This window comes from Nymphalis io, chromosome 2 (genome assembly GCF_905147045.1).
Source record: "Nymphalis io chromosome 2, ilAglIoxx1.1, whole genome shotgun sequence".
Classification (NCBI taxonomy): Eukaryota; Metazoa; Arthropoda; class Insecta; order Lepidoptera; family Nymphalidae; genus Nymphalis; species Nymphalis io.
In genome coordinates this window covers 6,597,683-6,619,827 of record NC_065889.1, presented here as the reverse complement: position 1 = coordinate 6,619,827, position 22,145 = coordinate 6,597,683, and the positions used below count along the sequence as shown (strand labels likewise).

The following is a 22,145-nucleotide window of genomic DNA, read 5'->3' as shown; positions in this document are numbered from 1 at the left end:
AAAAGAGTACCACCATGCCGCGTCGCGTCCGAATTGTGCAATACTTTTAGTAAGTAATTAATTTACATAAACGTTATTTAAATGAATGGATTAAGTATATACCAATATAGGAGGTGAACCCAGTTCAATTTCCAGGTCGGACCAATAAATCATTGGGTTTTTCCGTCTGTAAAATCTCAGTAGCAGCCCGGAAGTTGAAAGTGTGTACACTCCCGTGCTCCGAAAAGTACGTAAAGCTGTTGGTCTTGCGCCTGAACTCTTTCCGGTCATGTCGAATTGCCGTCCCATCGGATTATGAGAGCTAGGGAATAGAGAGTGCACCTGTGTTTGCACTCACACTGTGCACTATAATATCTCCCGCGGAGTTGGCTAATCTCTCTTGAGATTGGCTGCCGTGGTCTAAATCGGCTTGGAGGATATGAATATTATACCAATATACATTCAAACTAGCTACTGTTTCAATAATACAGTACAATCGTGCAATGGTGGCAAGAATGCTAGCAGCTTTTACCCAATGAATCGCAATTACGATCCCTTGGGCGAAAAATGCATCAGCTCTCCTATCACCAGTTTAGACAACCACAATAAACACAAACCAACAGTGTTAGGAAATTTATTAAATAATAGTTATCAATACCTACCCCATTTTTAAGTTGATCGATCTGAAAATCCGAAATGTTAGCGCATGTAAAACAGTAACAAAAATGATAATATCGTATTAGCATCAAACATTAGATACAGCACGTATTCTATATATAATAGTATCTAATGTTAGGAATAATATATAATATAATATCTAATGTTAGGAATAGAACACGCTTCTATAAGCGTGCGGCCTTCTATTCCTAAAAACTAGACTTCGGCATAAACATTCGTGATTAATTTCGTAACGGACAGCTTAGATCGCGCGTACCTAATATTTAATGCTGAAGACGTAAACGCTATATATTTCTATTTGAATAGCTTTCAACAGTAACAGTAACAGTAACAGCCTGTTAATGTCCCACTGCTGGGCTAAGGCCTCCTCTCCCTTTTGAGGAGAAGGTTGTGGAGCTCATTCCACCACGCTGCTCCAATGCGGGTTGGTAGAATACACATGTGGCAGAATTTCAATGAAATTAGACACATGCACATCGTGTCCTCACGATGTTTTCCTTCACCGTTAAGCACGAGATGAATTATAATCACAAATTAAGCACATGAAAATACAAAGGTGCTTTATAGCTTTCAAATTTAAACAAATTCCTATAACATTTAAAATATATATATTAATACTAGTATTGTCACAATAACATACTAACACTAAATTAAAACCTTACAGAAAAAACAAATTGCAAAACAAAGAGAAAATAATTCAATATGCTATAGTCAGAGTTTTTATTAGTAATCAGGGTTTTTGTAATCTCACACGTCAACGTTTAAAAACTTAAAAATGTTTCCATAGAATTAAGCAGAACAAAATTTACCCGTATGGAGATTTAATCATTTTAAAAGTTTCAGGGAGTAGGGGTAGGAGTAACAACCTTCCATATGCCTAGAATCAGAAAAGTTTTCGATACATATTAAATTTAAGATAAATAAGGAACTTTGTAAAGAAACTTAAGTAGGAAAATTACTTTCAGTCTATAATTCCTACTTAGTCTTCGACCTTTCTGAAAATGTACATGAACATTTTAGGAATATATCAGATGTTTTTAATAGATTGATAGCAGCTACTGGTGGTAGGGCTTTGTGCAAGCTCGTCTGGGTAGGTACCACCCACTCATCAGATATTCTACCGCAAAACAGCAATACTTGATATTGTTGTGTTCCGGTTTGAAGGGTGAGTGAGCCAGTGTAATTACAGGCACAAGGGACATAAAATCTTAGTTCCCAAGGTTGGTGGCGCATTGGATATGTAAGCGATGGTTGACATTTCTTACAATGCCAATGTCTAAGAGCGATGGTGACCACTTACCATCAGGTGGCCCATATGCTCGTCCGCCTTCCTATTCTATAAAAAAAAAGGTACATTTACAGAAAAATAATTTAAAATGCCTATTGAGCGCCATTTCCAGTTTTTTATGATATCGGCGATTGTAACACTATCATTAACATACACTATAAATAACACTAGTAAGTAGTAGTATAAGAAGGTACTTTCGGTAGGTAAGTTCGTTAGGTACTGATTGTGAAAATTTCAATGTTTAATTATATGCTAAAGCCTCGATTAAAATGTCGGAAAGTATAATATATCTACTCCAGTAGCTAAATTAGGTAATCAAACGCTCTGGCTTCTAAGAACCGTGTAAGAAAGTTTTTCGAAATAGCTGGGTACTGCAACAGGGACTTGCAAAAATTCTTCCAAACTCGAGTTATGTGATGCAGCTCGGTAAATACGATAGCTGTTTTTTTTTAAATATTGAATTTTTGTTATGGCCTCTTTTTCTCTCCTCTACATTTGTGTATTATAAATGAGTATATAAAGATTTCTTTCCAGGAATATTACTTAAACCCCTTATTTTTATATTCTATTCCTATCCCTTATTATAAGCCTATAAAATAACGTGTATAAGATGTCCCGAAAACAATTGCCGTGAATACGACCCGCGCTGTCGACACACTATAAAAGACTGTGATATACTGAGTTAAAATGTTATGTGGGGATATAACACTGATGAAATTCACGCCGTGCGTAGACGAGGGATAGGCACGGCACATACGGCGCCAGCGCCATGCCGTAGCGCTACCGTGTATGTCAACAAGCTTAAATACAGTTATCCATGTTTTTAAGTTGTTATGGGAGACTATAATGCTAAAGTACAAGATAACGGTGAATCGAAAGTTGGACCTTACGGCTTGGGCTGCAGAAATCAGTGCGGGCAAATGCTGGTTAACTTTCTCGAAGCGCAGGGGCTCTTTTTGATGAATTCTTTCTTTCAAAAGAAGCCCCAGAGAAGGTGGACCTGACGAATCCCCGATAACGTGACAAGGAACGAGATAGATAATCATTTCGAATAAAAGGAACATATTTAGAGATGTCTCAGTGATCAACAGTTTTAATACCGGAAGTGATCACCGCTTGGTTCGAGGCACTCTAGATATCGACTTCAAAGCCGAAATATCGTGAATGATGAGGGCTACTACCAACCATGCTCGAAGCTGCTCAAGGCGCTGAAAAGTTCTAAATGGAACTACAAAATCAATTCACCGCATTGGAAACCGTAAGCAGTATTGATGAAAAAACCAACACGATGGTCAAAAATACTGCAAAACACATCCCGCAAGTGTTTTCTGCCACAGAAAAGAGACAACGCACAAAATCACTCTGCTGAGACACTCGAACTCATAAGGAAACGACGAGAACTACCATCGTTTCTGTCAGATAAGGCCTTAAACCGAATAAAAACGCTGATGCGACGCGATCTCCGATGCTCCAATACCAATGCCATCAAGGCTGCGATTGAGCAAAATCGGGGACCGAAAGTGTTCGCTCGCTTGCTTAGCTTGAAAGGCCGCGTCTGACAAAACTTAAAACTGAAAATGGTGGGGTCGTTACCCTAGAGGTAACGACCCCACTAGAGGCCTGAGATTGTCGGAGAAGTAGAGAGGTTTTATGGGCAGTTTTTGTTTTCAAGGTCGGATAAACCTGTGGGAATCAGTATTGATGACCAGCGCGCCCCTCTTACGCGCCATTACTCCGAGGAGCTCCCGGTCGGTTGACCAAAGCGAGTTTAGGGCGGCTCTAGAACAGCTTAAAAACAACAAAGCTCCGGGAGATGACGGAATCACAACAGAGTTGCTTAAGGCAGACGGGAAATATTTGAAATAGTATCTTTAAAAGTTATGTTCATATAAATCATTCGAGTTAGTTTCGAAAAAAAAATCGACTATTTGCATGATTTTACATTTGTGCTCTGGTAACATTCTGTAAAAAAAATTAAAAAAGTCAATATTAATGTAAATAACCAAAATTAAAAGAATGAACACCAACACTAGATAATAACACAGGGGAGAAATTTATATTAATATGTTTTTCAGAAATGTAAAATCAGCAGCGGAATTTGCACTTTGCTGGTGAGTAAATATATATAAAATTAATTTTATAAGAGCCTAATAGAATTTGATAGGTTTGGTTATTTTTACAAAAAAATGTAATAATTAGTTTGATTGAATAATTTGTGTTATTTAGAATTTTAATTACCTTTAATTCTGTGATAATTTAAGTATAAAACTTTTGTAATCATCATTGTTTCTAGTTTTCGTATTATTTTTCAGTAAGTCACCGCTATTTCTTCAGAGTTCACATAATTTGGGCAATGTTCGGTTACAATTGCGCAGCTCATTTCACAACACACGGCGAGGAGCCCGACGACCAATATCAGAACCTAATCCTCTGGACATTTTACAAATAGATTCAAGTCCTTTGTATGCTAAGAGTCTATTCAAACCTTTCTTCTTTACTGTTGGGGTATACGCTAATACATATTTGTTGTAATACAAAATATCTTTGTATATATATAAATTTATTTAATTCTCTTTTTATTTTGTAATTAGGTAACAACACTCAGTCTTGCTGGTTGTGTAATCTGGGAATATGAAAACTTACGCTCTCATGCAACCTCATTTCTCAAAAGGCCAGGAACTTGGTTAAATGCCCATCAAAAGAGAATTACATCACAAATAGTGAGCACTTTTAATTCCAATAATTTAACAATTGACAAATACTATTATATTAGTAAATTGATTTGAATATTATAAACTATTTTCTTATAATTATCATAATGATTTTTAAATTATGTTTGCAGACAATTAAGAGTGATTATTAATATTAAAAATACACAAGACAAGTATATTATGTTTTGAAAATGAATTGTCACTGGCTTAAAAAGTCTTCAAGAAAAACCACAATATAGCTTTATAGATTGCAACTACAAATCAACATTCCATTAAAAAATATATATGTTTAATACATAGACATTTTAATATTTCTTACAGATATCAGAGCCAGGGCCATTAAAAAAATGGTGGAGCTCCCTGAAAGAGAGTGAAAAAGTTTTCTATCCCATTCTTGCACTCAATGTAATGGTGTTTGGAGCTTGGCGAATACGAGCTTTACAGCCACATATGATTAAATATTTCTGTTCAAATCCTTCAGGCAGTGAGTAGTATTACTATCAAGATCTAGTATAACTTTTATACTTTACTATTACTTAAAAATAAAAAAAAATTACAGAAGCACAATGTCTACCAATGGTATTAAGTACCTTTAGTCATTACTCCACATTACATTTGGCTGCAAATATGTATGTGCTGTATAGCTTCATGCCAGGTAAATAATAATAATCTTATTTCATAAACAAGTACAGAATACATTAAAAACATTCACAAAATTACTTTAGAGTACATTGTATATCCACCTCCTTAAGAGATGAGAAGGTTTTCTTTACTTTTATAACATAGTATATATTTTGATGGAGTGACTTTAATTATACATTACATGATAGTCATAAGTTTTTAGAGAGCCTTTATATATTTATTCTTATTTCTCTTTCCTTAGCTGCCGTAGCATCATTAGGCAAGGAACAATTTGTTGCTATGTACATGAGTGCTGGTGTTGTAAGTAGTTTTGCCAGCTTCCTGTATAAAGTAATGCTCAATCAGCCGGGTCTTAGTCTTGGAGCGGTAAGTATTTACATTTATTATGTACTTGTGGATGCATTGCAATTCCTCTTTCAATAGGAAAAGTATCACAGGCCACATGTTGATGGTGCAAAACCTTTACACAAGTGATTTTAACATCTGAACAAAGTGTCAACAAAATTGGATTAACTAGGTGTGAACGCATAGAATAACAACAGAGATGAACATTAATTTTCATTCATATATTATTACTTTTATTAATATCCATATTTAAAAATTCTTTTAACATACAAAAAATTATCAACAAAACATGTCACAATTAATTAATGTGTTTGTTATGATGAACAAATTATTTTTTGCAGTCTGGAGCAATTATGTCAGTGTTGTCATATGTCTGCATGCAATACCCTGATACTAGACTGAGTATAATATTCTTGCCTATGTATACATTTGCTGCTGGTACTGTAAGTAACTTGCTGTATATTATTTACTTATAATATGAAAACATGAATTATAAAAGGATTGACCTTTTAAATATAAATTTGTTTTTTAATTACATGTATAGACTTTCAGCTTCAATAACTGGATTAAATTTTTAGGCTATAAAAGTAATAATGAGTGTCGATCTTGCTGGAGTTATACTTGGGTGGAAATTCTTTGACCATGCAGCTCATCTTGGTGGTGCACTATTTGGAATGTAAGTTAATTTTATAATTAATTTATATGTATTTAATTTATATTTGGCCTTTCACTTTATTCATTATATAAACTATACTTGCTAATTGATTATCAAAAAAGTATCATTGATTTTGTAAGAAGTACCTCAGACATAAGATTACTAGGGGAAGTTTATTTTTTTCTCATAGAAATGTGGCATACAATAAAATTAATTACATCCTATTTGTACTTAAAATGTTTTAAATATGACTACTTCATTCCTAAGATATGTTTTACAATATCATTTACTTCAAAAACATAACTTGTTTTTTTTACTCTTTTGTAAAAGCATATACATTGCTTCACAAGATAAACTAGCCCTGTGTACATATTTAGGTAACATGGTTTACAAGTTTATGCTTGTTCCCATTATGTCTGTACTTATTTTATTAGAACACAAAAATTGTAATTTGAATCATTATATATATTTATATATGCATATGTGGTTTGCAGTGAATGTGTTAATAACATCTGGTAAAATTATCTTTAAGCCTATATAATTATTTTTTAAATTAGGATTATTATTTTTATTACAGGGTTTGGTGTCACTGGGGTAATTCCTATATTTGGGGCAATAGAGACAAATTTCTTCAGTATTACCATAGCATCAGAAAGGATTCTAGATAACATTTTATTGAAACAAAGAAAACTAAGAAAATGTTGAAAATTGTTATAGAGAATGTTATATTTATTTTTTAAATTACATATATATAAATGTAATTTTGGTGAGTCCTTTGATAGAGAATAAAATATTATTATAAGCTTTTGAAAGATTTTATTTTATTTTAAATAAAACTGTTAAGATAATAAATAAAACATTTATTCATAAAAATATATTATAAATGCACTTTTAGTAGAAAAAAATATGGAAATATATATTATATAAATCTGTTATAAAAGTAGGCCATAGCCCTTACAAAGTACAATATGGCTATGAAGAAATATTTTATTCAACAAAAGTGTGCGGTCAGTTAATAAGGCTTGTTATGAGAATGGCGCAATGTTTAATATGTGGGAACATATAAAATAATGAGAGCTGAATCGGGCGGGACAAGCCAACATAGGTAGAGCATATTGTATTTTTAAAGATTTTACAGTGCAGAACTAACTAGTAAATAATTTCTATGATTTATGTTGGTTTTTAGTTTATATTTAAGCTGTAAGTATTTTAGCATGAAAATCAAAATGTTCTCCAATATAAGTAGAGATGTAATAGTAAGAATGGTCATAGCCTTCACGTAGGTTCAAAATAATTGGAACACCAACAGAGCGACAAGCTTCTACTAAATTTTCAGGTAGTAATTGCTTTTCAATATAAAATTTGTCTCCAGCACCCTGTAATAACAATAAAAAAATTACAAAATACAGGAATATCATACTCACACTAAAAAATACAATATAAAAAGAATATTTTAGAAAGTTGCAAGAGATTACTATTTAGATTTTTATTTTGTTTAAAAGACTCTGAATTCAAATAAAATATTTCCTTTAAATTTTAAGTCTATACAATAATAGTAATTATTTATGCATAAAGCACTTTCGTAAAAACCAAATTTTTTTTCTTTTGATATTGCAAGCAGTTATAAGAATGTGTATAATGCAAAATATATAAGATTACAAATTTTTTTGTCTTACCTGATCAATAAGCAATGTGAGTGGAGGTCCATCATATTTCTTAACAAGTTCAGTTGCATCCCATTCTGCCCATTGGCTTTTATCCTCACCTAAATAACCAGTGAAAGCCTTCTGACCCCATGGACACTTAGTAGGGTTGCATATTGGTGCAAATGCACTGACCGATTTATATAGGCCAGGATTTCTTAACACGGACACCAAAGCTCCGTGTCCTCCCATACTGAAAATTATAGAAATAGCTAATAATTTATTGTTAACTTAAGACCTATTTTATATTTAAAACATTAACAAAATTTGGGCTCTTTTTGCATATAAATGCATAAAATTAGTATTAATTTTAAATCATTCAAGTCATTTAAAATGGTTATTATTACCTGTGTCCCATTATGCCAATTCTATTAGGATCAACATTGCTGCTAAATGCCTGAAGGATAAGGTCATACAATTCCTTAGTCAAGTAGCTGCCCATTCTATAATTTTTCGACCATGGATCTTTTGCAGCATCCAGATAGAAACCAGCTGACACACCAAAATCCCAGGATTCGTCATCACCGGGTACTTTAACACCTCTCGGAGAAGTATCAGGTCCAACTACAATAATGCCCTTTTCAGCCGCATACCTATGTTAATTGTATAAATAATTTTCGTTTATTTAATATTTGACAGCAGAAAAAAGAAATATCAAATCACCAACAAAATCTGAAATATTATGTAATAAATGTTATTTTTTTATTTTATTTTTATAGTTTAGGTAGGCAGAAGAGCGTATGGGCCACCTAGTGATAAGTGGTCACCAATAGACATATAGACATTGTAAGTAATGTTAACCATCGCTTATATCGCCAATGCGTCAACAACCTTGGGAACTAAGATGTTTACCCTTCAAACCGGAACACAACAATACCAAGTACTGCTGCTTTGCGGTAGGATATCTGATGAGTGGGTGGTATCTACTCAGATGAGCTTGCACAAAGCCCTACCACCAGTAATTTGAATTTTGAATACATAAATAAACTTAACAAATTAATATTCCAAACTAATAATACCCCAATAAATTTAAAATATCAAGAAAATTACCCCTAAAACACTGTATGGTAACAAATGGTGTTATTACATAAAAAAATGTTTAAATTAACTTATTTCATATAGGTCATGTCAATGTGATAAATTTAAATATTGATAAACATGGACATTATGAATTAACATGTACATTTTTCATTCATCAACGTAATGTTTATATGATTAAAAATTCATAATTATTATTTCGTTACCTTTGAAATCCCGACTTAGTGATAAAATTCTGTTCATTGCATGTAAGTCCAGAGAGATAATAGATAACTGGCAACTTAACATCACCACCTTCGGCTTGAGGTGGCATATAGATTGAAAAATTCATTTTGCATTGTAATTCTGTTGATTGATGAGAGTATACCTTTTGAAACCCTCCAAACACCTTGTTTGATGACACTAATTCTAACCCTTCCATTTTTAGGTACTGAAATATTTTAAATTCATGTTAAATATTTGTATGTAACAATTAAGTGTACATATTATTCATAAAATTATTATATTATATACTTCATTAAACTCTATTTATGATTTCAATATTTTTTAAATAATAATTATTTAAGATAAAAAACTACACCAAAATATTTTAGTTTAATTAAATTAACACATTTTATTTTGAGACCGCAATATAGATTTAAAGATGAGGAAAAAAAATAGGTATTCAGTAAGAAATTCTTAGTACTACGCTAATTGACCAAATTCAAAGTTATACTAAACTAAATCGTTTTGTGTTGAGTCATCGTATCTTTTAAAAAATATATACATATATTTATTATAGGTAAGTAACTAACATACCTATAATAAGTATTTTTTAATCTTAAAATAATACTTTTTTATGGCTGCATGAACTTTTGTTATCAGCTGAATGAGATAACAGTTTAAAATATTTCAATATAATAAATATTCTTAATATATAATTTAAAATATGTAAGTTCTATTTTAATATGCTAATGAATAATATAAATTACAAAAGATAATTATTTTATAAGATATTTTTTCCATTACCTTTATAATACCTCTTGTAAATTTGATAATGTTTGTCCTCTCAGTAAACACAAAATTAACGTCTAAGTTTCTCTTGGCTTCAAGACAAAAAGGTATTTTACTTAATTACTAGGACCGGCAACGTGCCGGTACGTTTGACGTTTGGTTTTTGATTTGAGCAGCAAGCTGGAAGACAACAGACAGATGTCAGACATCAAAGTCAAATTAGCGTAGACAGAGAAACTAATAGACGCAATGACTAAAATTGCCGACGTGTGTTTTCACGCGTAAGTACGACTATTTTGTCCCTAAATATAGTTTCTCAGTGATGTTTATTTAAGCCATAGCATGACGGAACCTTATATTGCATTAAAATCCAGAAGATAATAGGATTTTCCAGTTTTTATCATTCTATAGCAACATTATACGCACACATTAACAAACTATCTCTGTCTTAATCGCGGTTTCACGGTCCTTTGGTCTATTTGTTTCTCTGTCTACGCAAATTAGTCAAAGTCCAAAGCAATAGTGTTGCATGTGATTAAATATTTAAAAAGAAAGTGACTTTATTAAATTATCTATGGACAATTCAATAGTCATAACCGTAAATATGTTGTTTGAGTACTTTCCCGAAATACGATGGCATTTTTAGTATGATCTGTTTAAAATGCCTCTAATTATATTCTATTGAGGGAGACTGTCATTTAGATAGGGTTTTGTAGTTTTCACAAATACATAATAAAACAGGGCATTTTAGAATATTTTGACATGCACATAAATGGCTAAATTCTAACAAATAGGCAAAATGTAGCATTTAAAGGATAAAAAGGAAGTAACATGTAGAGTGCGCAATTCCAAAAAATCCTATTTATCTTTATGAAAACTTCTTTCTATTTTTTCAAAAACATAGCATTTTGTTTAATTGAAAATTATATTTAAAATTCTGTATGACGACACTAATTTTACTTATAAGAACACAGCTAAACTCATAATATCGTAGGTGAACAACGAATTTTACTTAAATAAAAATTATCAAAAACAACAGTTTCATGAGTTATCTGATAAACAATAAGTTTCTACTAATAATAAAACTTTTAATTTTAATTAGATAAAAAAATGTATGTATTTAATTTAGTACATATTTTCTGTTTTATATCTGCATGTTTTACCAATTTTCAAGCATATTTAAAATGAACACAAGTCAGTTTAAAAATGTTATTTATGAGATATTATGTTTTTTAATTGTTATGGTTACTTTTCTGGCATTTGTAAAAACAGTTAATTTTAAAAACATATATAAATATGTTTGAGTATTAATTGATACCATTAACATTAACACAACCAAAATATTGTTTTAAGGAAAACTACAATGTTAATATAAAGCATTTTGATCCTCCTCAGTTACTTAAGACACGAAAAAATTATGCAATAAAAAACAATATTAATAAATTAATTTATCGTCTTCAATGATACAACTTTTAACTCTAAAACAAACAAAATTACAACTTTTCTTTACATTATTTGTTTTCCAAAGCATTATTACTAAGTTCGTTTTTTTTTGCTACAAACCTATCACTATAGTAAAAAAAGAATTGCAGTACACAATATTAAAGCAGACTTAATCTAAAATCCTTTTATGATTTGTTTTCCAGGACAAATAAGTATTCCAAAAAAGTGCAACTGACTGTACAATTAATACTTGATATTGTAATGGAATATAATAAAAGTTAGCTAATTGTACCCATGGCCAAATATAGTAATTAGCTTTCAGGACATCCATATAATTAGCATCAATATCACTTTTTATAGATTCCCAAGATTTTCCTTGCATTGTACCCACGGCAATTAATAGAAAAAATAAAAAACATGGAGCAAATACAGCTTGATCAACAAATACTTTCTTGATTGCAACAGTTTTACCACTGACTCCAACATGTTTGTTTAATATTCCATACCAGGCTCGTAAAGCTGGACCCTGCAATATAGTTTCAATTCAGTATAAACTTCAGTAGAACTTACACAGATATTTATTATTTTATTTTACAATACTTACTCCAACAAAAAAGCCTATACTTGAAAATTTTATAGTCCTTTTAAAGTCATAATTTTTAAACCTTTTATTTTCTATGCAAGTTTGTGAAATAAGATCACCAGCACCCATCAATGTTCCTGCTTGAATGGCTTGCACTAAATAAGGCCGATTATTAAGAAGGTTTTGATAAAATTGAAATATTACACGAGCTTTCGACATGGTAAATGATTCATGCTATTTTCAACTTAAGGGTGGCATATAAATGCTTTTAAAGAAGGCAAAATTGTTTTCTGTAGATCAGATAGAAAAGATAAAAAACTACTTTTTTTTATTAATATTTATGTCAATATTAGTATTTATCGTGTAACTTATTAGCAATCTTGCAATGTTCAATTGAATTTTTGACATTTGACTGTTTATATAATAAATAAATCTAATGTCAAATCTCAAATTTCAAAGTCTCCTATTTTCAGGACCAACTGCCAAGCGCAGAGAAGGCGTCAAAAAACTACAGATTATTAGGTACAATAGATGTTTAAATAGATTTATTTTAAAAAGAACGTAATATATGATTTGTAAGGTTAAAAATTATGCTATTTTGTTCATATTTGTATTAACTACTCAACTGGGCTTAAATTTAAAAAAAAAAAGTAATTAACATGAGTTATAAATTTTTGCTTTATGTATTTTACAATAAAAGGTTTAGCTTAAAATAAACCGATAAATGATGTGGATATATATATTGTAAACATTAAGCATTAGTTACCAATATGTAAATTTAATTTATTATTTATACATTATAATTAAGAAGTAGCATAATGTAGCATAGACAACTATTTTAATCATAAACCAAATATTACTAAATGAATATATTCTGTTTATTCCCTCAAATCTTCATTCTTAGTGTTATCTGTCCATTGTAAATTCGTAAAAGAAGGGAAAGATTGTGAACAAGATCGTTTTAATGATTTTCGCGTGTAAAAAGTAATAATTCATCGTAACGTCTTTAATTTATAATCCTTTACTAATTGCAAAATAGAAGTTTAACTATGGATAAAAGGAAATTATCAACTGCTGGCGATAGCCTTTATCAAATACTGCAGGTACCGAAAACTGCAACCGCCGATGATGTCAAAAAAAGTTATCGTAAATTAGCGTTGAAATATCACCCGGATAAAAACTCAAATAGCCCAGATGCAGCGGAAAAATTTAAAGAGGTGAATCGTGCTCACACAATATTAAGTGACGCTACAAAGAGAAATATCTATGACAACTATGGCTCCCTCGGATTGTACATAGCCGAGCAATTTGGAGAAGAAAATGTCAACGCCTACTTCGTCGTAACTAGTACTTGGTGCAAAGCCCTTTTCGTTATTTGCGGTGTTTTGACCGGATGTTACTTCTGCTGCTGTTTCTGCTGCTGTTGTAACTGCTGCTGTAACAAATGTAAACCACGTCCACCAGAAGAGTCTGGTGATTACCATACACTTGAACGCGATGAATCAGACGGGATTCACCCGGTGACGATGCAACCCGGTGGTGAAGGCCGTCCGACTGCTGAACAGGCGCCACCCATCGCCATGCCGGCGCCAGCTCCGGGCGTATCCGAAAACACGGGTCTCAACACAGGTGGGGTTAATTATGGAATTTCGCATTAACACTATCATTGCCAGTTATAGCATATAAACTATTATTGCTCTACATATACATTTCATCATATTTTTCATTTAATTTATTCAGATAATGAAAAAATGTAAATTTATTCTGATTTTTTTTTAAGCTTTGTAGACAATGTAAGTTACAATTATCTTAATACTAATCATTTTTATTGGATGTAGGTTAATGGGAATAAATATCGATGTGACTCATCAAGTTTATATTAATTTTTGAGATATGACGTATTATCTAATCTATAGATTAAGATTTTTTTAGACAAATATCATACTAACAGTGACTATGTTTTTCCAAATTATTATTTTATATTCAATATATAAACAATAATTTAAATGAAATACTTATTAATCACTTTGTATGTTATAATTGTATATATTTAATTAGTGCTTATTTGCCATATTAAGAATTTGTGTATAATGACAAAATGTGGACACATCAGACAAAATTTGAACTGTATTGATCTTTGCTTCTGTAATTATGTAATTCAAAGAAGAAAACAATTTATTCACATCTAGCTTAAAAATAAGTGAAACATACTAGACACATTTATGAAATTCATAGAGTTTGCATTAAATCCTTTGATTCAAAATCTTTTTTTTTTTTTTTATTCAGATAGACTTACAATTTCTTATGAATTGTCAAGCACTACTGCATTGTAGTTAAAATAATAAAATGGAAACAAACTTTGAGATGTAGGTACTTGTGATGAACCATTTTCTGTCATACTATACATATAAATAATGAACAGCAGCTTAATAATAAGCTATGAAATAGCGAAATATTTGATGCCTACTCCTTACATAGGGATTTAGCAAACAAAAGTACTCTACTTTAAAGAGAAAAGCAGGACAGTGATATTCGTAAATATAACACAGAAGGATGAATTAAATAGACACTTCAAATTACGTAACTTGTTTAAATAATTTATGTTTTGTCAGATTATAATATTAAATATTTTTCTCTTCTAAATAACACAATATAATTTTGATATATTTAAAGATTTCTGTATAACATAATAGAGAAATACTTTTCTGTTTAAATGTAAAATTTATAATTTCATTTTTTATCCAATTAAATACTATTGAGAAAATCACAAGAACATTACCTTACCTTGTTTAAGTTGTTGACATTCTTTTATAAATTAAAAGAAGGTTTAGGTTAAGAATTAACTCACATTTCTTGTTAAAAATTTATCTTAATATATTATTAAATCTTAGATGTAAATTCGCAAAATCACTATTTTAATATCCTATTTCAGTGTTTATAGTTTTATCTTGCACATATTAGTTAACATTGCAAAATATAAACATTCCTGCCTCAATTAATTAGTTTGATAGATAGCAATCATCGAAAATGAAAAACTTTAGTACCATTCATTTAAGATTAATAGGAGTTGTACTTTCACATAATAAATTTGAGAATCAATACATAAAGTATATGTTACTTATTTTAAATATATTTTTTGTACACATATAATAATTGTTGTGCATTTATCCAAAGAAATTATTTTTATTATTTTATAGTGGTATTACCTTCATCATAAATTAAACCCTTTAGTGGTGGGGGGTTGCTTCACTTGAAGCACTTAAAAACATGTTTATTTTTAAAACAATAATTTATAGATAATTTAAATAAATAGTATTTTTTTAATATGATGTCAATTTAATTTTTTAAGTAAGTCATGATATTATTACACACATTAGATAAATAAAAATGTCACATTATATTTTAAGAAAATAATTGTCGTATATGAAAAAATTAAATGTAATAAAAATATATGTATTCATATGGTCTTTTGAGCTCAATGTTGCAGTAGTAATTCTGTTTGAAGTGAGATTAAAAAGTTTTGTGTCATTGAAAATGCTTTGATGAGCTTGGAGTGCACTCAGTTTATTAAAGCCACTAAAGAATGACCTGCAGGCATTCTTTGTCACACTTTGTTCTTCCAATGTTTTTCTATAAATGTATTTGACATTGTTTTTGTTCAAATTATTTTAACTACATTATTTTTAAATAAAACAGAAAATAGTGTGGAATTGAAAAAAATATAAGAATAGGTAAATGATTTTCTAATCAAATCAGCAAAATTATTAAATTATTTATAAACAGAGCCAATTTCATAGTAGGCAGCAAGGGTCTCTTACAGATTATTTTGTTAACTGGGTATGTGACCAAAATATACTTATGACATAATATTAAGATAAACGAATCTTAAGGTCTTTGTTAGAATGCTAGAAGAGAAATTTGTCCAGTATTTAGTTAAATTATCGCTCTTTAATACAAATAATATTAGGTTTATTTTATAAGTAGCAGACAGTAGTTATGTTGTAATATGGTACGGTGGTAGATGATTGTATAATAATATATTAGGAACATGGCTTTTTAATATTGTTGACTTTATGAAATGTTACTAATTGTTAGATAGTAATTGTGTTTTTAAAGTATTGCTTTAAACAACAAAAAACCTATGTATGTAAATGTCACTAATAGGGTTTTAAAATTATAATTACCTATTATATTGTCTTGTCCCCATTTCCTGAAAATACAGTTTTACTATAATTATAAATGTCACATGTTTAAGGTTTACATATTTCATATATAATTAGATTATTTAACTATTGTGGTGATTGTAATCCAATTTGATCTTTCTTATATATAATTTTTTAGGTAGTCAATACATAAAAGCTTTTTTTATTACTTCATGATATAAATGACAGATTAAAATTTTCTTAGATAAAAAACGAATTTGTTTGTAATTTTAATAGGTTTCATTTTTACGTCAGATATATAAAAAATGTTAAATATACTCAAATCTCATAAGTATTGTCAAAATTCTTTGATAAAAATAATTTGAAATATAGAGTTTTGTTGTGTCTAATGTACTTGATATGTTCCATAGGTTAGAATCTATTTATCATTCATTATCAAGAAGTGATAAAAGAGCTTTTTAAAAATTGTTGCAAATGCTGCGTCGTTGCCTAGCCATTTATCAGGGTAGAGCAAGATAGTCTTTTTCGACTTTTGTTTTACCTTATTTAGAAATAAAATGGTAAGATTTGCATTTCGAGTACCTGGCAGTTCCGTGTATCTCTTAAGATGCCTACATCATTTTGTTTCTCGGTTATAATTCTTATTGCGATTGCTCCCTTCGCTCTACCCTAGAGACGGCGCTATACAAATGGCTGTCCATATACTATGTGGAAGTCTGCAACAAGCTAAGATCTCTGTAATATCACAATGTTTAGTAGAGCCATAAGTTAGTACATATTCATCCTAATATCAATTTGATAAAGTTTTGGTATTGTGGAATGTTAAAGCTGATAGCTTTAACATTCCAAATAACACATTTCTAGGCACATAATATATGAACGGCCCTACGTCTTTATAAAAAAACGGTCATTTAATTATACTACTTAATAATGTAATTCGGTACATTGTCTGTTAAAAAATAAAAACATTATACTTAATACCTATCTTAGAAGTAATGACAGATTTCCTTTACTACATGTATATTAATGTTATGATACTAGTCAACGAGTATTTATTACATGAGTGTCGAATTATAAAATGTTAATTGTAATTACATCTGATACTTTCAGTCAAATAAATTTCTGCATATTAAAAAAATATCTATCAATTAAATAACCGGCGCCTTTTCATTTATTAAGATTTACATTAAAATATATATAATATTAACTATATTAATATTGGCACAGTAAAAGTTAAAAATATATTAATTTCTTATTTTCAGGGAGCAGTATTCCAAAATACACATGAAGTATTTACAGCTAGTCTAACGTTAATTGTAAGAGAAATGAGGAACTGACTACTTATAACCACCAACATGCCAGCTTCTTACAGTTGTAAGCGTAAAATAATTTTATGTTTACGTTTTTTTTATAATTATTTATTTAAGTATTGATTTAATATGTTATTTATTACCTACTAGCTTAAAATCTGTGCCATCATTCGCGACTTAGCTATTTTATTGCAAAGATAAATAGATAATTACGCAATGAGCCGTTTTGAACTTTGCTTTGTACACTTGTTTTTTATTTCGAAAATTAAAATGTTAGTAAGTATTAATAAAAAAAATGTCAAGTATAAAAAAGCTTATATAGCTTACGAAATTTACAATAAACTTTGTCGTTTGTAAACTGTTTTATCCTGCGCTATTTAGAATTTTTTTGTATCAGCCTTTTGCCGTCCACTGCTGGACGAAAGCCTCTCCCATAGAACGCCAACCATCCCGATCTTGGGCAGTCACCTTATATATATATATATATATATATATATATATATATATATATATATACTTAGAAATAAGAACTACGAAATGGACGTTTAAAGAATAGAAGTTTGGAATACTGCCACTTTTTAGACTCGGCCTAGTTTCATTGTCGTGTTTTATATTGATTTCCATTAAGGTCAAATATTTACAAAAGAGATATTACTGAAATAATACTGTTCATATAATATTACTACAGTTATTATAATTTATTAAGTCCACGAATAAATATTTTGTATATTGGCACAATTAAAAAAATGCTTTAAATTTTGGATATTACCTACGGTTAAGGAAATACGGTAATGTGTTTTATACGTAGCGATAGTTCTTTTGTATTTGTTAGTTAAATATGAAATCAAAAGTTGTATGTTATCTTGTTTGATAATTCGATAGTTTTTTCTTAAAGAAATATATTTAAATAATTGCTAAATGCATTGCTCTTTCTTGTATTACAATTTATAATTAATGTGGCTATGTGATTGTTATTATCAAAAAAAATAAAAAATAATTAGAAATAAATAAAAAAAATCGTATAAACGAACAGTACATTGATTATAGGCTATAATATAAAGCACTTAAGTTATAAGTGAATTATAAAAGGAATGTCTTAGCATGGTGAGATAATGTCTCGTAATTGTAGATGATATTTAAATTGTATGTAAATATGACATAAACCATAAATGTACCTTATTTACAAGTCAAAGGGAAAGTGAAATTAACATAAAACATGCAAGATATATAATGTTCCAAAATAATTCTATCTATATAAAATGGACGTTGTACGCCAATGTCTCATTTGAGATGTTAATACCATACGCGTCGTATGTAAGAATTGGATGTTTCGTTAAAAACAAGACTTGGTACCGGTTTATGATAATTTAAATAATGTTAAATTCTAATAATCGTGTCGCGTGATGTTGATGTAGAATTAATTTGTATTTAATTCTACGGTCTTGAAACTATTCCCAGGTAAGCTTTCGCTTGTGATAGTTGTATTATAACGTATTGTAATGTCTTGATATAAAATAATAAATATACATACAGTTGAACTCTGATGATCTATTTTACTCATTTAGTTTCTAAGCTAAATTTACCCAAAACATTATATAATTTAGAAGACGGTAAGTATTTGCAAGTATGATGTAAACATTAGTACAATATATATTAAAATTTGAGGTTATTTGATAAGAGTTTTAGTTTTGCTTTCATTATAGTTTATAGATTTATGCCTAGGCCTACAAGGCTACAAGTTCTAGGGGCGCTGCCAGCCCAGGGGCACCACACAGAGCCAAAACAATATAATTTTACTCAAATCGTTTTGGAATGGGAAGTCTCAAATGTCAAAGTGCCACGGCGCTTGGCTCTCTAACTCCGGGCCTTCTTATAGGGCTCAATATTTAGCTTTTACGTACATATCTAAATAATTATTAGAAAGACCTTAACCTTAATTGCTTAAACTCATAAAAACCGATATATTAGGCACATTATATGATTAGGCAATACATAATAAAATTATGTCTATTTGTTAACTAGCGCATGATTGCTAGTCTATTCTTGGCCTTATAGTTAATAGGACTCATTTGGAGAGGTTTCGGACTATTCTGTTCCCGTGACATTTTTGGTCTTAGGATTTTTGTTAAAATCCTTCAAAGTATAAGTAAGCTCCTATATATATGTAAGGTGTAGGGTTATTAATTTCGGTGATAAGTTGTGTGGGGAGGCTCGATTGAAGAGAATGCAACATTAACAATGTCAAGATTTGACCCACACACCCGTTTTAACAGGCGAACTTAATACAAACTTGTAAAAACTATATACGTTTGCAGCGGTGATTAGATAAACAATAGTCTTTTTCTTACGAATGTAAAAAAGAGCGAAACCAGTGTTGAACTATACGGCGGTTTATAAGTAAGGTCGTATATGATCAAGGATTTTTTAATATTATTATTATTATGTTACTTAAATAACTTCGACCGATCACGGAAATTGACACAAAATATTTAAGTTTGTTAATAAATTAGTGAGTTATGTTAAAAACACGGTAGACGTATTAATTCCATGCGGTCGCAAATGCATATTCGTCAGTGTTGTAAGATCTTTAAAGGAGCAAACCTGCTTCCTCAATTGAAATAATTAAAATTCTTGAATTTATTTCACCTACTTTAAAATGACTATAAATAACGTTGACCTACTTGCATACTTATGTATCGTCAAGTCTTAAAATCCGTTTTATATTGTGTTAAGCCTTTAATGTAATTACAATAAAACAATACGCCCACGCAAATAAACGTTTCACTGAAGTATTTAGGGTTATGAACTAAAATTGAAAACCTCGTATCTTTATTAAATTATTAATTAAAACCAGTAACAGCCTTTGAATGTCCCACTGCTGGACTAAGGCCTCCTCTCCCCTTTTGAAGAGAAGGTTTTGGAGCTTATTCCACCACGCTGCTCCAATGTAGGTTGGTGGAATACACATGTGGCTGAATTTCAGTGAAATTAGGCACATTATGGTTTCCTCGCATGTTTTCCTTAACCGTCAAGCACGAGATGAATTATAATCAAAAATTAAGCACATGAAAATTCAGTGGTGCTTGCCCGGCTTGAACCCAAGATCACCGGTTAAGATTCAAGCGCTCTTACCACTGGGCCATCTTGGCTTTTGTGTTTGTATACCTATTTATAATACGACTCCGTAAAATGCAGACGGAAGCATTTGCTATCCCAGATTCAGCTCATTAAATTATACATTAAATATAGAAAAACTATTTGAATGAGTGACCTTGACAAACAGACGGGCAGCAGGTTAGGTTAGTCAGTCTCTGATTTTTAGTTCTCTGGCTTGCGCCTCAGTACTCGCCCTTTAGGTGTTTTAAGTATAAATAGAACAACAGGATACAACATTTTAAAAAGGGGGTTTTAGATATTTTTTTAGTAATTTTGCTTATGTGTTAGCGGAGATAGCCTAGCCTTGCCTAGAACACGGTTATCTTGTGCCAGTTCGGGCAAACATCGCTGACTTTATGAGTGTTAAAATTGTGATCGGAATTCATCTTGTAATCTCTTTGTGCAGGAATGCATCGTGAGAAAGCATGAATTGGATGATGAAATTCTGCTACATGAATATTTATATCAACCCGCATTAGAGCAGGGTTCCGGTATCAGCACCTAGTCTCCTTAATTGGACGAGACGTTTGCTCTGCAATGGGATATTTACGCTTTATTTGTGTAGCGTTATTATAGATTTTGTCGCAAAGCAGATTTGCTCACGATGTTTGCCTTTTCACCTTCAAACATGAACATTGTCCTGGCTTGAGCCTTGAACCTGCAATCTTTGTTAAATTGTCTGGGGTCATCTCAACAATATCATAATTAAACTAATATTATAAGAGATAGGTTTTATTTAATTGTTTTCACGTGAAAGCTATTGTCAGGAACATGGCCAATTAGTAAACGTAATAATTTTCTATGAGATTAGTTTAGTATTAAAGACAAGACCGATATATTGGACAGAACGCCAGCAGCCTTATTGTGAGTAGAATCTATTCCAGATGCCCTTATAATGACAAATAGAGTAATATAGTGTATAAATACATAATCCGAGAAAAATACTATGTGATAATTCAGCTGCTTTATACCAACCTCCTAGGTTTACTGAATGGAACTTTCGTGTAGCTTATGTTCTACATATTTTTTGGAAATATAGCTTATAATATCAATGTTACTAGTATATCTTATCTGCCGTCTAAACGCTTTTAATGCAAACAGTGACAGAAATATAAAAGCCAAACCAGAACTTAGTTTTAAAGATTTGTAAATATATAAATGTCTGAGAAAGCACATATCTATCTTTTATAGGTAAGTCAAAGTAACATTAAAAATAACAAACAAACGATAACGTTAGTTGAATTTATTTGTCACACAATATTAATCCATTTTTAATAAAAATAGCGAAGTAGTTTTGATAGTTAACATAACTATCAATAATACTTTGTAATCTGAATTAGCTGTCAGATATTAGAAGATTTTTTTCTTAAGGAATGAGAAAAATACGTAAGAGATATATGAGCACAATATGAGCACAATATTGGCGGATACCTCGATATATGTATTTAATCTATTTAT

The 22,145-nt window shown here is 30.5% G+C and overlaps 4 protein-coding genes across 4 annotated transcripts; 2 read left to right on the top strand and 2 right to left on the bottom strand.

Annotated features, from left to right (window-relative positions):
- The first annotated feature begins 3,918 nt into the window (after window positions 1–3,918).
- Window positions 3,919–7,110, top strand: LOC126775336 (presenilins-associated rhomboid-like protein, mitochondrial). The gene is made up of 9 exons (XM_050497192.1): window positions 3,919–4,056; window positions 4,258–4,450; window positions 4,537–4,665; window positions 4,978–5,140; window positions 5,216–5,311; window positions 5,540–5,664; window positions 5,985–6,086; window positions 6,222–6,319; window positions 6,876–7,110. The coding sequence occupies exons 1-9, from the start codon at window positions 4,010–4,012 to the stop codon at window positions 6,964–6,966; spliced, it is 1,044 nt and encodes a 347-aa protein (XP_050353149.1). The 5' UTR covers window positions 3,919–4,009; the 3' UTR covers window positions 6,967–7,110.
- Window positions 7,111–7,143: 33 nt separating this feature from the next.
- On the bottom strand, window positions 7,144–10,216 carry LOC126775341 (S-formylglutathione hydrolase). Its single transcript, XM_050497206.1, has 5 exons — window positions 10,048–10,216; window positions 9,246–9,469; window positions 8,349–8,594; window positions 7,975–8,194; window positions 7,144–7,674 (listed from the first exon to the last, which is right to left on the bottom strand). The coding sequence occupies exons 2-5, from the start codon at window positions 9,458–9,460 to the stop codon at window positions 7,492–7,494; spliced, it is 864 nt and encodes a 287-aa protein (XP_050353163.1). The 5' UTR covers window positions 9,461–9,469; window positions 10,048–10,216; the 3' UTR covers window positions 7,144–7,491.
- A 1,251-nt stretch (window positions 10,217–11,467) lies between these two features.
- Window positions 11,468–12,480, bottom strand: LOC126775912 (protein Mpv17). Its single transcript, XM_050498080.1, has 2 exons — window positions 12,080–12,480; window positions 11,468–12,001 (listed from the first exon to the last, which is right to left on the bottom strand). Exons 1-2 carry the CDS (start codon window positions 12,275–12,277, stop codon window positions 11,645–11,647), a joined length of 555 nt encoding a protein of 184 aa, XP_050354037.1. The 5' UTR covers window positions 12,278–12,480; the 3' UTR covers window positions 11,468–11,644.
- Window positions 12,481–12,966: 486 nt separating this feature from the next.
- Window positions 12,967–19,075, top strand: LOC126776259 (dnaJ homolog subfamily C member 5). The gene is made up of 2 exons (XM_050498587.1): window positions 12,967–13,687; window positions 17,484–19,075. The coding sequence occupies exons 1-2, from the start codon at window positions 13,108–13,110 to the stop codon at window positions 17,507–17,509; spliced, it is 606 nt and encodes a 201-aa protein (XP_050354544.1). The 5' UTR covers window positions 12,967–13,107; the 3' UTR covers window positions 17,510–19,075.
- Window positions 19,076–22,145: the final 3,070 nt, after the last annotated feature.